The 22,948-nt window shown below is 36.4% G+C and overlaps 1 protein-coding gene across 1 annotated transcript in view; it reads right to left on the bottom strand.

Annotated features, from left to right (window-relative positions):
- Positions 1 to 22,948, bottom strand: part of LOC126260367 (protein eyes shut-like) — a 276,950-nt gene that overhangs the window by 129,377 nt on the left and 124,625 nt on the right. The window contains exons 8-10 of the mRNA XM_049957695.1: positions 16,361 to 17,342; positions 9,103 to 9,416; positions 307 to 523 (exon numbers count right to left, since the gene is read on the bottom strand). Coding sequence (XP_049813652.1) covers positions 307 to 523; positions 9,103 to 9,416; positions 16,361 to 17,342 — 1,513 coding nt within the window. The remainder of the gene's footprint in view (positions 1 to 306; positions 524 to 9,102; positions 9,417 to 16,360; positions 17,343 to 22,948) is intronic.

Genomic DNA, 22,948 nt, shown 5'->3' with positions numbered 1-22,948 from the left:
GAATAATTTTCATTGACTGAAACAGAATTTTGTTTTACATTGTTAAAAAATTTTGACACTGTATTGTACAAAAGAAAGGTCAAGGTTAAGATTTTGAGATGATAGACTTTACCAAAGTTTTCACACTGCCTGAGAAAAATCCCAGTATTTATTTCTAATGTAACTAAATCAACAAATAAGGTTTTGTAGAATATGATAAATTGTTCTAAAATATAGTAGGAAATCTCAGGCACAAAAATTTCAAATTATCTGAATAAAGAGTCTCCTTTCTATATAATTAAAAATTAGTGGTGAAGAATTGAGTACCATAAGACCATGCATGCAACCGACGAATCCAGTTTTCATCTGAACTTCACTGAGATCAGAAAATTCTGCAGGGAATCCTCCTAAGTACAATACATTCACTGTTTTGCCAATCTGAGAAGTTGCAGCTATCTGTTCTCCACTCATGGCAAGTGAATCATTAATTCGTAAGTATGCATTGCAGTGCTGAGGAACAATGCTGTAAGGCAGTAATTCAAGCCTGAAAATAATTTTGTTCTTTTAAAGACATAAAATTCCATTTTTCATAGGCTGTTCAAATAATTTACTTGACAACATCATCAATACATTTAAAACTTATTAAGTAAATAGAAAAACAAATGTAAGTGCTTAAGAACAAACACACTGAATCATAACCAGTGATGTTGTTTAAGTTATATATGGATCAGTTACTTCCATTTTTATTGTAATACCTTCTAAAAGGACTGAGTATCACTATAAATGCAACAGACAGAAAACTAGTACTTACTAAATTCTAGAACAGAAGTGATAAATGTCAGACAGACAAGCATGTAAATAATGGAGAAAAAGTAAACTTCCTACTTTAAGGATTTTTTTAAAATGCATGAAATAGGAAAAGAATGGGTATCACGATAAATGTTAGGATGAACAAGATATTCTTCCACATTTTGTATCATTATAAAGATAATACACAGAAAGTGACAAGTCATTGTCCATTCTCATTTCTTGGGTTGACAGATAAACAGACAAAGAGAGTGGGGGCAGGGGGGGGGGGGGGCAGAGAAAGAGAGTGTTGGGGGGCGGGGGGGATTACAGTCAAACTGGAAGTACAATGTCAGAACAGAGGATAGATAAGGTGGAGAATGACAAGAAAGAAAAGTGCAATAAGAGAGGAACAAGTCTGTAAGGGAGTGAGTGTTAAATACTCTGTTGAGTTCTTGGTGTTAAAGTGAGCAGCATGTAAGTCTGTCGTTGATGGCAGTAATTAATGTGGCTATACAACAGGTTAGTTGCCATACTCAGCTAAAATGCTTCCCTTACATAGCTGTTCTACATATTCCATCCACCTTTCATCCTATTCTTTTCTGCTCAGTACTGGCTTTCCATCAGAGCTTTTGGAATTCTTGGAGTTGCTTATTTTTTCTCTCATGAATTTTCTTATCTAGAGGGCAAAATAACTAACAATGGCCACAGTACATTGAGGGTATAAAAGGGTATAAAATGCAGATTGGCTATAACAAGGAAAGAATTTCTGTGAAAGAGAAATTTGTTAACATCTAATGTAAACTTAAGTATTAATAAGTATTTATATTGAGTGTAGCTTTGAACGGAGTGCAGAAGTGAAATGTGGATGATAAGCAGTTCAGATATGAAAAGAATAGAAGCTTTTGAAATACACTGCTATGGAAGAATGCTGAAGATTAGATGGGTAGATCAATGAACTAATGAGGAGGTACTAAATCAAATTGGGAAAACGGAAATTTACAGCACAACTTGATTAAAGGAAGTGATCACTTGACAGGATATGTCCTGAGGCAGGCATCAAGAGGAACTCAAAGTGGCAGAACAGAGTGGACACAATCACCTCTGATTTTGTCAGGACATAACCATAATATGTATACAGCTAATAATAAGAAATTACTGCAGTCAAGGCATGCAGCCAGAACAACAATCTAACTTTCCTTGATTCTAAACGAAGATCAACAGCTGAAGCTCTCAATTGTGTGTTCTTGGGCGGTAAAACAAAATTCTTGATCACAAATGTAAATCACCTCATTCTATTCCCTTGTTTATTCTACAGACGGAATGAAATTCTCTACATACAACAAGCTAAAATGTAATGCAATTGTTGTTGTTGTTGTGGTCTTCAGTCCTGAGACTGGTTTGATGCAGCTCTCCATGCTACTCTATCCTGTGCAAGCTTCTTCATCTCCCAGTAACTACTGCAACCTACATCCTTCTGTATTTGTTTAGTGTGTTCATCTCCTGGTCTCCCACTACAATGTTTACCCTCCACGCTGCCCTCCAATACTAAATTGGTGATCCCTTGATGCCTCAGAACATGTCCTACCAACCGATCCCTTCTTCTAGTCAAGTTGTGCCACAAACTTCTCTTCTCCCCAATCCTATTCAATACCTCCTCATTAGTTATATGATCTACCCATCTAATCTTAATCATTCTTCTGTAGCACCACATTTCGAAAGCTTCTATTCTCTTCTTGTACAAACTAGTTATTGTCCACGTTTCACTTCCATACATGGCTACACTCCATACAAATACTTTCAGATACGACTTCCTGACACTTAAATCTATACTCGATGTAAACAAATTTCTCTTCTTCAGAAACGCTTTCCTTGCCATTGCCAGTCTACATTTTATATCCTCTCTACTTTGACCATCATCAGTTATTTTGCTCCCCAAATAGCAAAACTCCTTTACTACTTTAAGTGTCTCATTTCCTAATCTAATCCCCTCAGCATCACCCGACTTAATTTGACTACATTCCATTATCCTCATTTTGCTTTTGTTGATGTTCATCTTATATCCTCCTTTCAGGACACTATCCATTATGTTCAACTCCTCTTCCAAGTCCTTTGCTGTCTCTGACAGAATTACAATGTCATCGGCGAACCTCAAAGTTTTTATTTCTTCTCCCTGGATTTTAATACCTACTCCGAATTTTTCTTTTGTTTCCTTTACTGCTTGCTCAATATACAGACTAAATAACATCAAGGAGAGGCTACAACCCTGTCTCACTCCCTTCCCAACCACTGCTTCCCTTTCATGTCCCTCGACTCTTATAACTGCCATCTGGTTTCTGTACAAATTGTAAATAGCCTTTCGCTCCCTGTATTTTACCCCTGCCACCTTTAGAATTTGAAATGGAGTATTCTTGTCAACATTATCAAAAGCTTTCTCTAAGTCTACAAATGCTAGAAACGTAGGTTTGCCTTTCCTTAATCTACCTTCTAAGATAGGTCGTAGGGTCAGTATTGCCTCACGTGTTCCAATATTTCTACGGAATCCAAACTAATCTTTCCTGTGGTCGGCTTCTACCAGTTTTTCCATTCGTCTGTAAATAATTAGTGTTAGTATTTTGCAGCTGTGACATAATGCAATTATCATTGCTAAATAATTATTTCTGCATGAAGACATAAAGTGATGTATTGGGGGAGATGGGTCCAGATTAAATTTAACAAGCTATCTGACCACTCCAGAATTACATAACCTTTCACTCCCCACCAGAATGTGCCCTGTTTTGAATCTTCTTCGTAGATTAAAACTGTGTGCTCCATAAGCTGTGGCTACATTAATCCTTCACATCATCACTTCATCCATAATTGGTAGTCCAGCAATGTCTGCAACACAGCTTCAGAGAAGCTCGAAAAGTAGAACACAGGTACTGGCAAAATTCAAACTGTGAAGGTGAGTAAAGAGCTGTACCTGGATACCTCAGTCACTAAAGGCTTCAGTCTTAAAAGGTTAGGTTCCAAGTCTGAATCCCAGCATGCTATACGGTTTTAATCCAGCAGAAAATTACAAAACAGTGTACATTCCACTGCAGAGTGCAATTCATTCTGGGAACAAACCCTAGGCTGTGATGAGACAATTTCTCTGCAATATATTTTCTTCCAGCAAGATATACAGTAAAGCTCCTGTGAATTTTGGAAAGTAGAAGAGAGACAGTTGCAGAAGTGAAGTTCTGTGGGAAGGTCAAAACTCAGCCAGTAAGATCACTGCACATGATGAAATGCAAGGTTCTCAGTTCAAATCCAAGTCCAGCACACAGTTTGAATTTATCATGAAAAATCCAAACAATTTTAGAAGACAAGAATGATTTCATCTGCCACAGCCTATACAAATATGAACCCTATGAGCTATTGTTCAAATATGGCATTGCAGATTTCTTGTCCTGGGAGAGAAGAATGTGTAGAATGTAGTTTATTCATCTCATAACGTACAGTTACAAACCAAAGATTTTTGTACTGGAGACACGTCAGCTTACTATTTTAAAAAAATAAGGTTACAATAATTAACATAGTTCAGCAGGCATTTCTGCATTTTTACACATGAACAATTTAACAAGAACTTGTATAACACTTATGCTCATTTTGCAGCTTGCAATACAATTTATACAATATATTAACAATTTATTACACAATACATAATCTTTATTGTTTCTTTTCTTTTCAAATTGCCATACTGTCCTGCATGAGTTCTTTAATTGAATAATAACATTTTTTCACTAGTGTATTAAATACCAATCTGTTTAGTGGGTCAAACTCCATATTTAAAAGATTTATGTTATTTAATTTATTGGAAATTTTTAATCCCATGTACAATGGTGTTTGAGTGTAGAGTTTTAACTTATGAGAGAAAAGTTTGAAGCTGTGTCTCTGTGACGAGTACTGTAATTGTGGTTGAAATGAAAATTGTCAAGTGAGTTTCGATTTTTATATACAAAAATAAAAATTTTATAGATGTACACAGAAGGAATGGTTAGTATTTTTAATTTTTTGCATAATGGGCAACTTGATGTTCTTTTTTGGACTAAACACATGTTTCTTATGTTTCTCTTTTGAAGTGTAAGTAATCTCGGGCTATTCGTAGAGTGTCCCCAGAAAATTATTCCATATTGAATATTCTCAAAGTAGCTGTGGCAGACTATCTTCCTGGTGTCCATAAGGGTGGAACCAGATAAGACATTCACCACATAAGCTAGGCTGTTTAGTTAGTTTGCTAAGAAGTCTACATGTGCCTTCCAATTTAAATTTTTGTCAAGGTTTAGACCTAGAAATTTTACATAACTTGCTTCAGTCATTTCCTGATCACCCTGCACTATTTTTATGGTAGATGCTGATGATGTTTTAGTGCTGAACTGCACTAATTGTGTTTTTGTGACATTCAGTTTTAATCCATTGTGCTGAAACCATAATTCTAGGTCTCCCTTTATATTTTCCACAGTATCATGAAATTTTTCTAAATTGTCATTTTCAATTAAAACCGAGGTGTCCTCTGCGAATAAAAGGGAGTGAACATCAATGTTTAAAGGTAAATCATTTATGTACAGCTGAAAATGATAAGGTCCTAAAATTGAGCCCTGTGTGACCCCTGTAAAAAAGTGTTCCCAATCCAAGAATGACTTTTTTCCATTTGAATTTAGAATAACTCTGTTTTCTTTGTGACAAATAAGATTTGAACCACGTCAATGCCCTGTCCACAATCCCATACCTCTCCAAGTTGTGTAATAATAATAATAATAATAATAATAATAATTTTATTGTCTTTAAGCCATTACAGCAATAGACAAAGTCATACATATAATACAATACAGTACAGTACATGCTATAGAAGGACAGAATTGTTAAGAACTTTACAGTTTAATATCACAGGTTATGAAATCCTTTACATTGTAGAATGGGTTTACAACTAACCAGTCATAAAGTGTTTGTTTGTATTGTTGCTCTGGTAAATTTTGTATACCTTGTGGAAGTTTGTTAAATAATTTGTGGCCCATAAGTACATAACTGTTAACTGATTTTGACAGTCTGTGGTAGGGCGTATAGATAGAGCTGTTTGTCCTAGTGCTGTAAAAATGTATATTTGCCCTGTGTTTTACTTTAGGTAAGTTCTTTTTTGTGTAGATTAAAACATAATAAATATATAGGTTTATTACTGTCATGATTTTTTGTTGAGTAAACAAAGGTTTACAATGAGCCTTGTATGGTGAGCCTGTAATTATCCTAATAGCTTTCTTTTGCAGCAATAGTATATCATGCACACAAGTGGAGTTTCCCCATAAAATAATGCCATAGGATATGATGCTTTGGAAAAATGAGTAGTAAGATACTCTAACATAATTGTAGGTACACAGTGCATTAATTGCCTTAACAAATAGATTACCCTAGACAATTTACCGCTAATATACTTAATATGTGGATTCCAAGAAAGTTTATCATCCAAATACACCCCCAAAAATTTAACACAACTAGGATCATCTGATGGAAACTTGTCTTTTAAACTAAATACCATCTGCTGGGTTTTGCTTTCATTAAGCAAGAACCCATTTGCTTTAAACCAGAGTGAAGCTTGCTCAATTGTCTCTGTAACACATGTTTTAAGGCTATTAAGATCATTACTGCTGTTCAGAAACGTTGTATCATCAGCATAGAGTACTGTTCTGTATTTGATAAATGATGGCAGGTCATTTATCATTATTAGGAAAAGGAAAGGGCCCAGCACGGATCCCTGCGGAACACCTACCTCAACTTGTTCTATACTGGACATTTCTTTCCCAACACAGAGGGCTTGCTTAAGGTTTTGTAAATATGATCTTAATAGCTTAAAGCTGTTATCTTTAACACCATAAAAGTCCATTTTTTTCGAGTAGTAGTGTATGTTCTACACAGTCAAAGGCTTTGCTTAGGTAACAAAAAGTCACTTGGGCAAAGCATTTATCTTCAAATACTTGATGGATGTATTTAACAACATTGTCTATGGCATCAATGGTTGACAGGTTTTTCCTAAAGCCATACTGTGATCCACTTATTAATCCTATGTTATCAAAGTAAACAGATAATTGTTGGTAAATTACGCATTCTAGAACTTTTGAGAAAACTGGGACTATGGATATTGGCCTGTAACTTGAGACAGAATTTTTATCTCCTCTTTTATGTACTGGAACTACCCTAGACAGTTTAAGCTCATCAGAGAAAAAACCCTCCAGTATACACTTGTTTATACAATATGTTAGGGGGTACACTATACAGTCTATTACTTTCTTAAGCATGTTACAAGACAGGTCATATATGTCTACACTGATTTTAACTGCTTCACTATTCTTAACACAAAACCAGGTGAGGCCTCAGAATAATTGAAGGTACTTGTGTTTGTTGATGACCTAGCAATATTTTTTGACAGTAACTGTGATGAGTTGAGTTCAGGTTTAATTATAGCACTTCCTACTTCCTCAACTGATTTAATAAAAAAGTCATTAAATTCCTGGGGAGAGATACTAATTTTGTCACTTGTTTTATCTTTGGCGACACTATTTATTAGAGTCCATGCTGCTATGCACTTATTGGTGGATTTCTCAATACTTCTGAGATTGTGTGCTCGTTTGGCTTCCACAATTGCTTTTTTGTACTCATTCCTAGATCTAACATAGGCTAGTTTAGCATGGTTGGTTTTCAGATTTTTATAAATATTGTACAACAACATAACTTGATTTTTCATAGTAGACAGCTGTTTTGTATACCATGTATTTTGTCTATTTGGAACTTTTGCTTTTAGGACTCTGTCAGTTACTTTGCATTTCTTTATTGGTATGCAGTCATTAAAGTGTCCCAAAAATGCTTTGAGAAACCTATCAAATAGTACCTTTGCTGGCAGATAATTGCTTAGAGTATAATGTGTCTCATCATAACACAGGCCAAACCAATCTCTGTTAGAAAGGGACATACGAAACCTGTCAATTTTCTCATCTGTGACTGGTCTCGTGACCACAACTTCTGGGACAAGCTTATTTACATAACTCTTATCAAGAGGGAACCTACTTGTATAAGTTAAAGATACTGAATCATGATCAGAATATGGAAATACTGTCAAAAACATGATTCTTCTGTTGTTTTAAAATTTACAAAAATATTGTCAAGACATGCATGTTCTCTTGTAGGTTTGTTATTGACTGAATGTAAGTTGCACTGTCTTAGTAGGTTTTGGAGTTCAGTGACAGTACGTTTTTGTGTTGTGACATCGAATTCAGCATTCACATCTCCACCTATCACAATATCATAATGTATCCATCTAATACCTGTAAGTACATGTAACAGCAGGTCCAGTTTTTCTAAAAATACATTGGTTATACCCTTAGGTGACCTGTACAGAGAAATTACAACTAACTTAAAACTGTCTATTACTATACCAGCAGCTTCAAAGTTCTGTTCATCACACAGAAAATCTAGATCTAATCTATTGAATGTACCGCTAAGTAACTTGTTAACATATATTGTCACACCACCTCTTAAATGCAATTTTCTGCAGTTGCTACTGGCTAGAATATAATTATCAAATTTAATAAATGTAAGTTCACTCTCACTAGCCCAGTGTTCACTTAAACAAAAGATATCAAACTTATTTTCTAATCCAAAGTCATTGACAATAAATTCTTTATCCCTTACTCCTTCAATGTTAAGATAACAGATTATAAAATCAAACCTGTCTTTCTTTACAGATGCACTATTTTGCTGAGAGGCTATTAAATCTCTGGCACTATTTATCTTATGGGCTTCTTCCCCTTGCTGCCTTCTACTAAAAAAATCATTCAGACGTAATGGAGGTACAGTTTTCCGTTTGCCCGCTACACTTGATACTGCTTCTACTCTTGGAAGTCTCTTCGCGTCTTCTTGTTCATGGCATGATCTAAGTGGCTGGGTTCCCACTGTAGGTAGTTCAAATGTTGCTGCAGAAGTAGTAAGTGACTGACTGAGTGGATTAAGTTATCAACTCTCTGCACATGTAGTTCAAAATGACTAACTGATGGTCTATAAAGCCATAAAGGAGGACTTTTCCCTTTATTTTCTAAACTGACAGTTATTTTTATATTTTTGGTTATGTCATTATGTACTATGTGTGTGATTCAACACACCAAAAATTGCACAGATCATTGTGTTTCAAGAAACCTCTAACCTTATTCTTGACCCATGTTACATTCTGTATGAAAGTATTCTACGTTTTGCAAAAATAAAATGTTGAACTTTATATAATTGTACCTTCATTGTTCCATAGTACAGACGTCTCTGAACTAATTTTTTACTCACATTGCTTGCACTTTTAAATCATATCCATTGTTAACCAGACTTCGGACTTCTGTGAAAAGCATGGTTTGAACTCCACAAGAGAACTGGAAATTGAGTAATCCATCTTCAATGTAAACAGCCATATAAACATTTGATGTAAGTTGAGCATGCAGCAGAATACCACTCAGCACTAGTGTTCGTGCCTGGACTTCAATTTTGGCACCTGTTTTTTCAATAAGGTGGTGTGTAACGAAAGAATGCTCTCTGAATGAAACTGTATCATTTCCTGTGTACACTTCACATAGAGGCCCAGTCCATTCAGACTTACATTTGCACTGAAACATGAGAAAAAGCTCAATATTAAATCACATTTATTTTATTATACCATACTTTCACTACCTTATATTAAAAAGTGAAAAATTTGAATCATTCTGAATAGTAAATTGAATAGTTTTACAAAATAACAGCAAAAATCTGTGCAGTTTATGAGAATACTTTATGTTACAACATAGTCTTCTTATGAGGTGTTGTTAAAGTAAGAGGTTAACTTGAACGGAAGGAAAAATATAAGATTTATTTTAATTTTGTTTATTTATTTATACACCTGTGGATAACAAATACTGAATAGTTTTTCCAACTGCACATGAAAAACTTATGTAAATGCAAATAATAATATATATATTATCATTAATAAAATATATATATACACACATAAAATAAAACACACAGAATATGCCGTGAGGGTGAGAATTTGCAGCTATAAAATACAATGCAAATGCCACCTCCTACGTCAGAGTAATGTGTCATCGAGGGTGGCTTGAAGAAATTACATTAAAGTCATTTTGAACAATTAAATGTAGGTTGATTTCATATTAGAACAACTACTGCTGGTAGTATGTTCGGATGATGTTCTAGAGATCTCTGGGTGATGGAGATGTGACAGTGCATGGCCAAGATAGCAGTGACAGACAGGTGTACATATCTAGCATCTCCCTGGCTCCAGACTATCATGGAATCCCAAGTAGACAGTGTTCAGCTATGGATATTGTATTGACAGAATACTGTTTAATGATATACATTTTCCTCTGTTAGGAGATATAATGAAGAATAATCTTGATACTTTTGGCTATGTAGGTGACCATGATGAAGCAACACTGGCAGGCAACACATTTTGCTTAATAAATTTAAGTATGTGAAGACTTTACCATTGTATTGCAGTTTGGAGTACATTATAAGCTGAACGGTTCTTTCAGAGGCAAAGTTTGCTACGAAATCTATGTCTGAGTTACAGTTACTGAATGTTAGAAGTCTGGTGACCTTAGTGAAGCACACGGATCAAAAGATATCCAAAGGGAGATAAGTTTAAATATTCTATCATACATTAAAGAGGCTTCCCTGAAGCCCAGGCATTCCGTCATACATGATGACTGTGACAGGACCTGAAATAAATCTCAAGAGCATCTAATCAAATGAAGAATTAATTTTGAAAGCAAAGAAATAATACAAGAATGAAAGATGTCACTAACACAGAAGACAATTCAAATTTTCATGGTGGGAAAAAAAAAAAAAAAAAAAAAAAAAAACGCAAGGAATAAATGATTAATTGAGGACTGAAGTTTCATTAGCTATTTGTATTGCATTCATTGTGTTGGTACAAGAGTGGTTAAGTGAGCTGAAATGCTACAAAAAGCTAAAGAGGGCAAAGAATTTTGAACACTAATTAATATTAACAGATTGTGTTAACTGAAACTCAATAATACCCAAATCAGCAACTGCTTAGCAACATCTAAATATTGTCATAGTTAACATCTGAAGAGCAAGTTTTAAGAAACATAGAGGTTCCTACTAATAATTAATGAAGAAGTAATACTATCAACTGAAGATTACTGATTGGATTGCAGACGGTATGTGTTTTTTAGGACATGTCTGAAAGAACAGATACCATTGGTGATTGTGCAGCTCTTGAAGAATGAAATTACAATGAAATCCAGACCATTAGCTGCTTACAGGCATTGATAAATATCACTGGGGACAGTAGAAAATGTGTGTGCCGATGGGGACTCGAACCCAGGATCTCCTGCTTACAAGGCAGATGCTCCATCCAACTGAGCCATCGAGGACACAAGAGGGTAGTGCAACTGCAGGGTCTTATCTCTGGAATGCTCCCCAGGAGACCCACATTTCCAACTTACTGTCCACACACTACAATTGTAGTGCCCCTGTCCACTATACTTATTACTCGCAGCAGTCAATCTACCAATTCCTGTAAGAGTTTGAGCAATGTGAGTGCATCCACACTGAAGAAGATCATTGGCCAGCAAGCCTTATCTATATGAAGATGGTATCTGTTCTTTCAAACATGAAAATTATCAAACCAACTAAAAAGAATTTTAACTGAAAATTCATTTTATTTTCTAGATGAGTTCTTCATCTTTATGAAAACTCATTTGTAAGTATGTCAGACTCATAGTCTCAGGCAATTCACAACCAATCTAATGAATATAAAAAAAATTGTAACACTGTTTCTTATATATTAACAATTGTAAAATTTATTGTTAAACACAAAACTTTAGTTTATACATTGTAGACTGAAGTATTCAGAAGAAGAATCTGTACACAGAAGAAGAATCTGTACAATTCCCTGAAACTATATTCTTTCTAAGGGTTAACAACAGTATGGAAAGGACTGAGTGCAACTCAACACCTAGCGGAAGCATTAGAGTCACAGACAGGACAATGAAAGAGACTGCTAAAATAATCAAGCTTTCGAACATAGTTTTCCGAAACAAGAAAACAAACACACATTCACACAAGTGCAACTCACACACACACATGGCCACTGCCTATGGGCACTAAGGCCTGACCGTAACTGCATCTGATGTGAGCACCAATACACTGGTGTGGGTGTTGGGTTTAAGGAGGAAGCATAGGGTGAGGACAGGGAGGGATGGCAGGGTAGAGTTGGGGGAAGATGCTGTGCTGCCTGTATGAGTGTGCAGGGACATGGTGGGGACAGGAGAAGGTTGCTAAGTGCAGTGATGGAAGGCTGTTCTGCAGAGGAGGGAAGGGGGAGTTTGAGGAGGGAAGGAAGTGGAGAGAGGAGAGCCATAGAGAAGGAGACAAGAGTAGTAGGTGTGCTGGTGGGATAGAAGGTGTGTGTAGTGCTGGAGTGGGAGCAGGGAATGGGAGGGTAGGTGTGAGGACAGGGTATAGTGAAGGCTGAGGCCAGGGGGTTACAGGAATGAAGGATATATTGAACAATTTAGGAAAGCTGGTGTTGGTGGGAAGAATCCAGATGTTACAGGCTGTAAAACTCATTCAATTAAGCACATCGCGTTGGGCAACATGTTCAACAACTGTGTCGCTCAGCTCTCTCTCAGCCACAGTTTGGCAGTGGCCATTCAGTCAAAACCCTGTTGGAGAATGTGATCCAGTTGCTTCAGTCCTGGGCAATACTGAGTCATGAGAGATGTGCTTCTTTGTAGCCAGAGAGTGAGTATGTGCGATCTGGCATGTAACCGGAGAGACAAGGCATGGGAGATATGTTTCTGGACAAGGTTTGGAGGGTAATTCAATGGAGATATTCGTAACTATGCAACAAGGCAGCAATCTGACCTACATATGATTCAGTCCAGAACTACCTGCTACCAAAAAAGTGTTTTAAATGTTGGGATACAAATGTATAATAATTTACCCAATGAAATCAAAGCAACAAAGAACCCAAGAGCCTTCTCACATAAGTTAAAAAAATATGTCTTGGACCATTGTTTTTATGCAGTTGATCATTTTTTTGAAAGGGGTTAAAAATGTAAACAATATGATAAATGTTCAATTAGGTCTGAAAATTATATACTGTGCATGTCTATGAAATATACTGGATTAATATATCTAAAAACAAAGATGATGTGACTTACCAAACGAAAGTGCTGGCAGGTCGATAGACACACAAACAAACACAAACATACACACAAAATTCAAGCTTTCGCAACAAACTGTTGCCTCATCGGGAAAGAGGGAAGGAGAGGGAAAGACGAAAGGATGTGGGTTTTAAGGGAGAGGGTAAGGAGTCATTCCAATCCCGGGAGCGGAAAGACTTACCTTAGGGGGAAAAAGGATAGGTATACACTCGCACACACACACATATCCATCCACACATATACAGACACAAGCAGACATATTTAAATACCTGATTATTATATACTGTGAATGTCTATGAAATACACTGGACTACTTTACTATTACATTTGTATTGGCTGTTTGTATTTTACCATACAACATTTGTATTTACTGTTTTGTTAAAGATAGCTAACTTCCTCATTGCAAAATAATGTAGAATCAATTTATTAAATATTACTTGTAAATATGTTCCCTTGACCTGTCCAATATCGTATGTACAACCTTACAATTCTATGATTTGTATTAACTGTTTTGTTTAAGATAGATAATTTCCTTGCTACAAAATAATGTAAAAATCAATTTGTAAAAATTACTTGTAAATAGCTCTCTTGACCTATCCAATATCATATGTACAGCTGTACAATACTATGATTGCCTGGATCAATAAAAATACAATACAATACAATACAATTTTGGCCCATAAAGGCAACAGCGAGACACTTGTCATATTTCCAGAGGGACTGCAGAAAACCAGTCAATGATAATTTTAATTCTTTCTCTTTCTGTATGTATGCTCCTTCTGTATGTATGCTTGGAATAATTATAATACTAATGTCACCCATAAAAAAATAATTCTGCTTATATGTTACACAGAAGATCATTTAGATCTATGAGAAACAATAAAAGGTCCAAGGTTCAGCCTTTGTGAACCCCATTCATGATTAGTTCCCTGTCAAAACAATCTGTCCTAATCCCATTGGTTGGACTACTAAGAGCAACTTTCTGTATTCTTCTGGATAAATAATACATTATCCATTGGTTGGTTAGACCATCATTCTATAAAACCTCATTTTATCTACAAGAATATTGTGATTCACAATCAAATGTCTTGGAAAGGTTGCTGATAATATCAACCGATGCTATTTTTTTTTTTTATTTAACGCTTGTCAAATTGGTGAGTGACCGTGTGAATGGCTTTCTCAGATCAACAACTTCAATGAAATACAAACTGTGATTTACTGAGAATACTGTTGTTGCTCATGTGGAATACTATTCCAGAATACATTACCTCAAAAATTTTGGAAAATAATGTCAGCAGTCACTAGTTATTGAGATCTGCCCTATCACCACCTTTCTTATAGAGGGGTTTAACAATGGCATATTTCAATCTCTCTGGAAAGATGACTTGAGTTAGCAATGCATTACATATTTCAAGTAATACAGGACTTACTGTATGGGAAAAAATCTATAGTACTCTATTGGAAATTCCATCAATAGCTGATGACTTTTTATTTTCGAGAGAATGTATAATTTTCTTAATGTCGGAAGGAGAAATTGTTTTCTGTATTTTTGAGATGGATTTCCTGATCCTCATATTCTTCTCTGTTTCTACTTTCACAATATCCAATACATCAGGCTGTCTTATAAGGCTACCATTTTTCATAACTTTTGTCTTGGTAATTATATTTTAATCTAGCATCTTGTTATTCCTAACATATTCAGTACGCTATGGATGTGTGAATGTTTTCATATGAGAACTTAGTCCCACGAAGATTGAAGAAAAGGCATTACAAGCATCACTGGCATTTGTTATTGACAGCAGTTCTGCCCAGGACCCATTACTCAGATGATTTTTTTAAAAATCTTCAAAATTTCGTGCAGAAAAATTTTGGTATTTGTTTCTTTCAATAGCACGGGAGGAATTTTGAGCACAAGAACACTGTGCTTCAAAATCCCTAAATCTGCTTTATATTTCTACTTTTGTAGATTCTATATTAGAAAGAACGTTGTCAACAAGAGTTTTTGTATTATTTGTTATTCTTATATTTTCAATGGTAAATATACCAACAGAGAAGTAAGAAAGACATTTTGACATTGAAATATGACAAAGGAAACAAATCTAGCTTCAATAATGTTGCAAATTAAATTATACATAGCACAACAATTAGTAGTACAGTATTTCCAAATTTTTCATCCTCTTCTGTGCTGCACTTGAAACAGTTGCCAAATGATAAAAGATATGAGTTGTGTAAGAAAAGTAACAAGACTGATTTTTTTAAAAAAGTTTTTATTTTTTTCAAGCAACAATACTGGCCCCTTCAAAGTAGTTCCCTTCAGTAGCTATACGCCAGCAGAACTCTCATTCTTGGTAGCAGCACTGAAATACTTTAACTGATAGGGCCATTAACATGTCAGTCACATTATTTTGATTGTTCTCCACAGTCCAAAAATGACAACCTCTTAAAGACATTTTTCAATTTTGGGAACAGGAAAAAGTCACAATGACTCAAGTCAGCTCAATAGGGAGGCTGTGGAACAACAGGAATGCCTTTTTATGTCAAAAGTTCCATGATGGAAGTGGCCGTGTGACATGGGTCATTGTCACGATGCAGCATCCGCTTCTCTGCAATGTCCAGTCTCACTCAGTTCACCCTTTTCCTGAGTCGTTCATGGATACCTTTGTAAAACACTTGGTTGACATCTTGTCCTGGAGGAGCACTCTCACAACAGCACGCACACATTTGACATTTTCGTCAGTATTGAACCCGAAGGTCCCCCTGAGTGACATTCATCTTCAACATGTTCCCAGCCTTCCAAAAATGATTTATGCCAGTGAAAAACTTGTGCTCGTGATAAGGAATATTCCCATAGGCCTGTTTCAGCTTTTCAGAGTTCACACTCATGGATTCCCCAAACTTACCATAAAAATAGTATAAATACCATAAAAACAGTATAGTATAAATACCAAGTAATAAATAGTACCATAGTAATAAATAGTATAAATACCATAAAAACAGTATAAATTAGCTCTAAATTCCGATATTCCATTGTCGGCATTCAACACAGCACTGCCAGATTTATAGTAGTGTGTCAGTCTCATTACTTTTTTCATATACCTTATTTACAACACCAGCTAGGCATAGTTAAAAGCAGTGCTTTCCAAGCTAACTTTAGGGTGAATAACTGGTGCTGAGTACACAATGGCTAAATTTCTCTTTAATTTACTGGCCAGAGAGTATTACAGTTGAGGCATGTCTGTTTTTCATGCTAAAACTAATTTTTCTTTATCATCACATATCTTGTATTTTTGTGCTACATCATAAAAAGTATATATTTAAGATACTTATGCTACTCCAAAGCAAGAAAAAAGACTTATACATACCTGACTCCCACCTTCAAAATATGTACAAGTTCCTCCATGGAGACAAGGAGTAACGGAGCAGTCTGGTATTTTTGCAGTTGATGTGTACACTTCTGTCTCAGCAGATGGAATAACTTGAGTGGCAGTGGTATATTCCAATTCTGTTGTATCTAAGGCACTTATATCTGAGGTTGGAGCAGTAGTCTTCACAGTTTGCAGTACTGTAAATATACCATCACTGAATGTTTCTACACCTACAGAAGTGAGAGATATGCTCTTTGTTTCATCTGTTTCTCCTGAAGGAGGTGGCAGTGTTACTTTTTCTGTTGTAAATGGTCCCGTTGTATAATAATCTGGTGGTATTAAAGTTGACTTCTCTTCAACTGAAGGCAGTGTTGTTATTTCACTAACCATTTCAGTATATGAAGGTACAGTCAATGTTTGAACACTTACTGGTTTTAATTTCTCAGTTGTAATATTTGTTCCTAACATTTCAGTACTTGTCAATGTTGAACTTTCAGTCTGTGGTGTAATTTTGGAAGACTTCTCTTGGTACACTGTAACATCTGTAAACATTTGTTTTGCAGTAGTTGTACTCAGTTCAGTATCTGGCACCACTGTTTCACTTGATGATGTAAAATATGAAGATATTGGTTCAGTAGGTGGATGAGTTGAACTAGTGCCTGCCATAAATGAAAAAGTAGATGAGGAAGGTAATACCGTCTCTGTGAATGTTGGAGCTGTAGTGCGAGAAACCTTTCCTTCAGCAAGTGTGGTAGATTTAGGTACAGTTCTGTCAGAAGAAAATGCTGAAGTCAAATATTCAGTTGAAGCCACAGTTGCAGTTTGTGTAGGAAATTCACTTGTTGATGGCAATATGAATGAGCAATTCAAATGCCCAGGTGAAATTATAAGGCACTCACAGATTCTTCCAGTAAGATTGGGTGGACAAGAGCAAGTGAAATTATCAATACCATCTAGGCACGTACCACCATTCAGGCACCTGTTAATAAATAAACAAACAATTAAGCTATAGAATACCTTCTCAAAGCAGGAATTTGGGAAAGATAAAGTTTCACATTTTTGCAAAGGTTGTTCATAATATGAAGTAAGTAAGTATAACTATTAATATTGAGCCTTATACACCACTCATTCAATTTAAAATTAACCTTTTGTTTCACAAAAATGAGCATAAATCTCAAGTCAGAAAATTTTTTAACATTAAACTCATATTTCATAATTTCATTCATTCATACCATCAATAAATGAGAGGAGATTGTATGAGCATTCTAAGCAAAATACTAGTACCAATTTTATTATGTACTTCAGAACATATAAGCAAACACTGAGACAAGTTTTTAATAATAATAATGCATAATTCCAAAATAAAAGTAAAGGAACCTGGCAAAATACAGAAAGGGAAAGAATTGTAGGATCAGTTAATCACAGTAATATAGAGCTGATTATGAATGATAACAAACTAACTGACCTCAGACAAGTGGACAGTGCTTTCAAGGGTGGTGGGAGGGTGGGCATCCAGGTTAGGAACTTGAAAAAATGGCATTAAACTGGCCAAAGAAAAGAGCATATAATTCAGTAAAAGGTTCACCTAGGGGAAAGATGGCCAGGCAGCCAATGGCTTGGTGGTATCATTTGTGCTAGGATGTCAAGAATCAAGGAGTGAAAGCACACTGCAGGTCAACATTTGGTAGCAGACAGGAGTGCCTCAACATAGCATCTTCTCACACTTCCTATTGGTGACTACTGTAGGCAAGTTTTGCATACTTACTTCACTATTCAACTGTGCTGAGCCCTGCACTACAGCCTGTGCAGCTATAGGAACAGCCTTTACATTTAAAGCAAATCGCAATAAATTTTTCTGATATCGACCAAAGGGGTGGACCTTGTATATGTTATTTCTTAAAAAGATTACAGCACCTGATAAATACACATAATGACAAGCAGGCAGACAACAAGGGAATCCAGCCCAATCACAATTTTCATGGAAATATATTATTCAAGTATCCAACAGCACTGGAGGAACTGTCTAAAATTATAAAGGGATTTACCTAATAAATATTCAGTGGGTGCATGCTATCACCATAGCTAGTGCAATATTTATTGTAGAACCACTATCAGACACAGCAGACTCATCATTTGAGATTGGTTTTATTTCCAAACAGACTAAAAACTGCAAAAGTGACACCTCTGCTAAGGAGGGTGCAAAACATGACACTGCTAACTATAGGTCAGTTTCAGCTTTGCGAGGCTTCAGAAATTATGGAAAAAAATGTTCCTTCAAGGATTAACAGCCTTCTTAAATAAAGAAATGCTGTTAAATGACTTGCAGCATAGGGTCAATGCAGTCAGTAATGTTTTACCTTTTTAAGAGGGATACCAACAGCACTGGATGATAAATAATATGTATCAGGAGTCTTTCTTGATCTTACATGGTCCATTCACATAAATGTAGCCACCATCTATGTTCAACATCAAAGTGCAATAACTACTCAGAGATGGCAGATGGCAACACTATCAGTGGAAGGTATATAAAGTGTGTCAGGGGGACACGGAAAACAGTGCTGTCATTGTCGTAATGTGAAAATGGAGCATTTATCTGACACCCAAAAGGGCAAGCTCATTGGCTTTTGAGTCAAAGCTGAAAGCATTTCTGAAACTGCTAACTTTGTACACTGTTCACATGCCACTGTGATTGAAGTATACTGTGCATTGCAAAACGGTGCTATCCAAATCCAGTACCAAGACAATTGTGGTGCAGCAGGGGCCACAGATGAGAGGGATGAACAACAGCTGCCCAAAAGAACCAAGGGGCTACCAACAGTGTTCCCTCAATGAAAGTTCAGTGAATGTTGCTGTGTATGTGCCTCTGCAGCAGGCACCTGATTCATGCACCCACCCATTCTGACTGCTGCTCATCACTTACAAAAGGCTGGAATTCACAAGTCAATACCACAACTGGATGTTCACTGAGTGGTGACAGTGGGTTTAGCACATGTATGGTGTGTATGGCGTGAACCATCTGAAAGCAAATACCCAACAACAATCGTTGGAAGGGTCTAAGATGAAGGATGGAGCATTATGGTCTGAGGCATTCCCCGAGTGATCTCACCATTCGGCTGGAAAGTGCAATGGATGGACACAAGTATGCATCTATCCCTGAGGATCATGTCCACCTCTACCTGCAACTTGTTTTTCCTCAACACGATGGTTGGTATCTACCAGCAGTACGATGCAACGTGTCACACAGCTTGCAGTGTACATGCGTGGTTCTAAGACTCCACATGGCTCCATATCCCTATTGGTACCTTCCGGAGTCTCACTGACTTTTACTACATGTATTACAGAGGTCTGTACTGCAACTGCTTTTGACAGGTGGTCACATTAATGTGACTAGACAGTATACTACATCCTTTGATGTTATTGATCATGCCATTCCCTTGCATAAATTGAGTAATGAATGCATAAGTTAAGTAACTGGAGATCAGTCTGAAAGGCTGATTCATGCATCCACCCATTCTGACTGCTGCTCATCACTTACAAAAGGCTGGAATTCACAAGTCAATACCACAACTGGAAGTACATAACTCAACAACTGTCAACAGATTACTGAAATAATATACAAAGGCAACAAAACACAAAAAGTTCTGGTAGCTGTCCTATTTCTGCTGTATGTAAATGACCTGACTGACATTATGGAATTGGAATAGTCTTTGCAGATGACATTAATATTTTAATTAACTCAAACAGTGAGGAACATCTGCAGGAAAACAACATCAGTTATGCACAGTTTAGCACAGTGGTTCACCTACACCACATAAAATCTCCATCTTGCAAACCTCGTTTTCACCACTGAAGAAAAAAATGTCTCAAATGTAAGCCATACATAACCTTTAGGTATGCAGTTTCAGGAGGATTTGAAGTGGGAGTTGCATCTTAACAATCTAAATAAAAACTGAATACACTTATGTACACTATTAAGATTCTCACTCAAACCACATGTTGCTCACTGGTGGTGACAATGTACCGTGGCAGCGTACACTGACTACTGATGTACCGAATAATTTTTGGGGGGAATTCCGCAATTAAAAAAATTAAAGTACAGAAAAAGATTACCAGAATGATAAGGAACACTAAATGGAAGTATTCCTGTAGACTCCCTTTTAAAAAGTCTGAAAGTAGTGCCTCTACCTCGTTTGTATATACACAAAATACTAATTTTTGAAAAACAGCATTTCAAAAAACGAAAACATCTTCAAACATAGCTATAAGTTACATGCATATGAAATTAGGCAGAAGTTTAATCTACACATAAACAAGTACAGTAAGTACAAATTTATGCAAAAGAGGAGTATAATGTACTGGAGTTATGTTATACAATCATCTGCCTTCTTAGTTAAAAAGCATATAGATGAAATACATTCAAGATAAATTTGAAACAGTTTTTGCTTGAACACTGCTTCAACTCTGTCTTTGGATTTCTGAAACATCATAATAAGTAAACCTGATTTATCCAATATTATTAATAATACAATTATGTATTATCAGTATTTACTTTTCATCCCATCCGGTTAAGTCTCCTCTGACTTTTTTACACACCATTTCATAAACCTCACCAGTCCTTTTCCTACAACCCTCTTCCTTCCCCTTCAAACCTTCTACCAGAAGAAAGAGGCACCAACTCTAAAAGCTTGCAAATTTCAATACCTTTACATGTGTGATCTCTTGCTGTCATTTGGCAAGTATATTTTTACCTATCCTCTTTCATTATAATTGCAAATTATTTCACAGTATATTATTTCATCACGTAGTCTCATTTAATAGCTATTGTGATTATAAATTATTTGCACTGCCATTGCCTTGCCCTCTTTTTTTTAAAAAAAAGAGGACAGGGGAACACACACACACACACACACAAAAGGATTTAACTTTCACAAGCTTTCAGAGCTTCTGGCGAAAAAGTTGAAGGGAAAGGAAGAGGGGTGAAAGAAAAGCACTGGAGAGGTTTAGGAAAAGGGGTACAGTTTAGATGTAACCCAGAGCCCCGCGTCCGGGTAGACTTACCAGACAGGATGAGAAGGAAAGACTCCTTCAACTCTTCCACCAGAACAAGAAGCCACTGGCTCCGAACGAAAGTTAAATCTTTTTGTGTGTGTGTTCCCCTGTTGCCGCTTGGTGAGTAGATCTTTTCACCTGTCCTTTACATTATACTATCAATAATTGATTATTTTCATTTTTGTACAAACAATGTAGTATCTCGATTTATTTTATTATGTACTCTTACTGTATTCATCATTTAGTCTCAATGACTACTGTAATCATAAATTTACTATGTTAGCCCTGACTTGCCCTACGTCATACATATAAAGAAACTAAAATAATGATTTCCTGGACAAATTAAATGAAGGAGAGCTTCAGGAATGTGGAAGCACTCAAATTACACATTATAGCAACTGCAGGCAACTTTCATAAAGTACACTAACAGGAAGAACACATTATGACTACTGCTAACCTACTCACATTGATAATTATGTAAATTACCTCTAGATTACCTTGGATGTATGTGTATATTAGCAGAAAAGCATTACTTTTAAAAAAAGACAAAACTGGTCCTCCTCTTTTTATATTACCACTTCTTACTACAATTTATGTAATTTTACTGAATTCAAAGACTGCTATCAGCCATCTGTGAATTTGAAAATTTTTAACATGAGCAGTTTTTAAATGGAATTTACATTCCCAAAGTCGAAAGATTCTGATAAATTGCAGGAATGACTCTTTTACTTTCCGTTTCAAAACCGTGGATTACCTGTCTAATGCATATCAGCAACTTGAAATAACTTGAAGTTTTCCTGGCGTATTGATTGGTCCATCATATTTCGGGCTTGCAGCCGGATCACGTTGACATCTTGGCACGATATTTCGGCTAACAAACATGCAGCCATCTTCAGGTGAGTACGAGACTGAAGATTACTGGTGCGCGTCGTTCTATATATACCGAAAATTGGCGCGGCGTTGCCTGCGCAGTGGAGAAGGCTAATACCACGCCCCCTATCTAATTTGGCACGCTCTGCAGCAGAAGCAGGCCGCGCATGCGTAGTGGTGTACCTACATTTGCGCTATCTGTCGTAAAGCGCCTTCGCGCAGCTGTGCCCGGTGCACCAGAGTACGCAGCAAACCCATGGTTTGTGCAGGGTGGTGGCAGTTTGTCGCACTCCGTTTACCGGAAGCCCACACACACAGATCTGTATTTGCAGGTGACAAGCTGCCACCACCCTGCACAAACCATGGGTTTGCTGCGTACTCTGGTGCACCGGGCACATGTGGTATCTGATAAGGACAGCCTTCCTAAAGAATTAGAACATTTGCAATCCGTCTTCAGGGAGAATGGATATTCTACATGCCAAATCCACACAGCTGTAACAAAGAAGAAATGTAAAGAGAAACAAGAAGAAGAAGACAAAGAGGTGGTCAGGTCCAGGGTGTTTCTTCCGTATGTGGGTAATCTCTCCTCTAAAATAGGAAGGATTTTAAAGAAGCATTGTGTTAAAGCGATCTTCTGACCACCTATGAAAATATCGGCTTTGCTTG

This window comes from Schistocerca nitens, chromosome 5 (genome assembly GCF_023898315.1).
Source record: "Schistocerca nitens isolate TAMUIC-IGC-003100 chromosome 5, iqSchNite1.1, whole genome shotgun sequence".
Taxonomy (NCBI): domain Eukaryota; kingdom Metazoa; phylum Arthropoda; class Insecta; order Orthoptera; family Acrididae; genus Schistocerca; species Schistocerca nitens.
The sequence above is the reverse complement of the archived record's forward strand: the minus strand, read 5'-3'. Positions and strand labels throughout refer to the sequence as shown.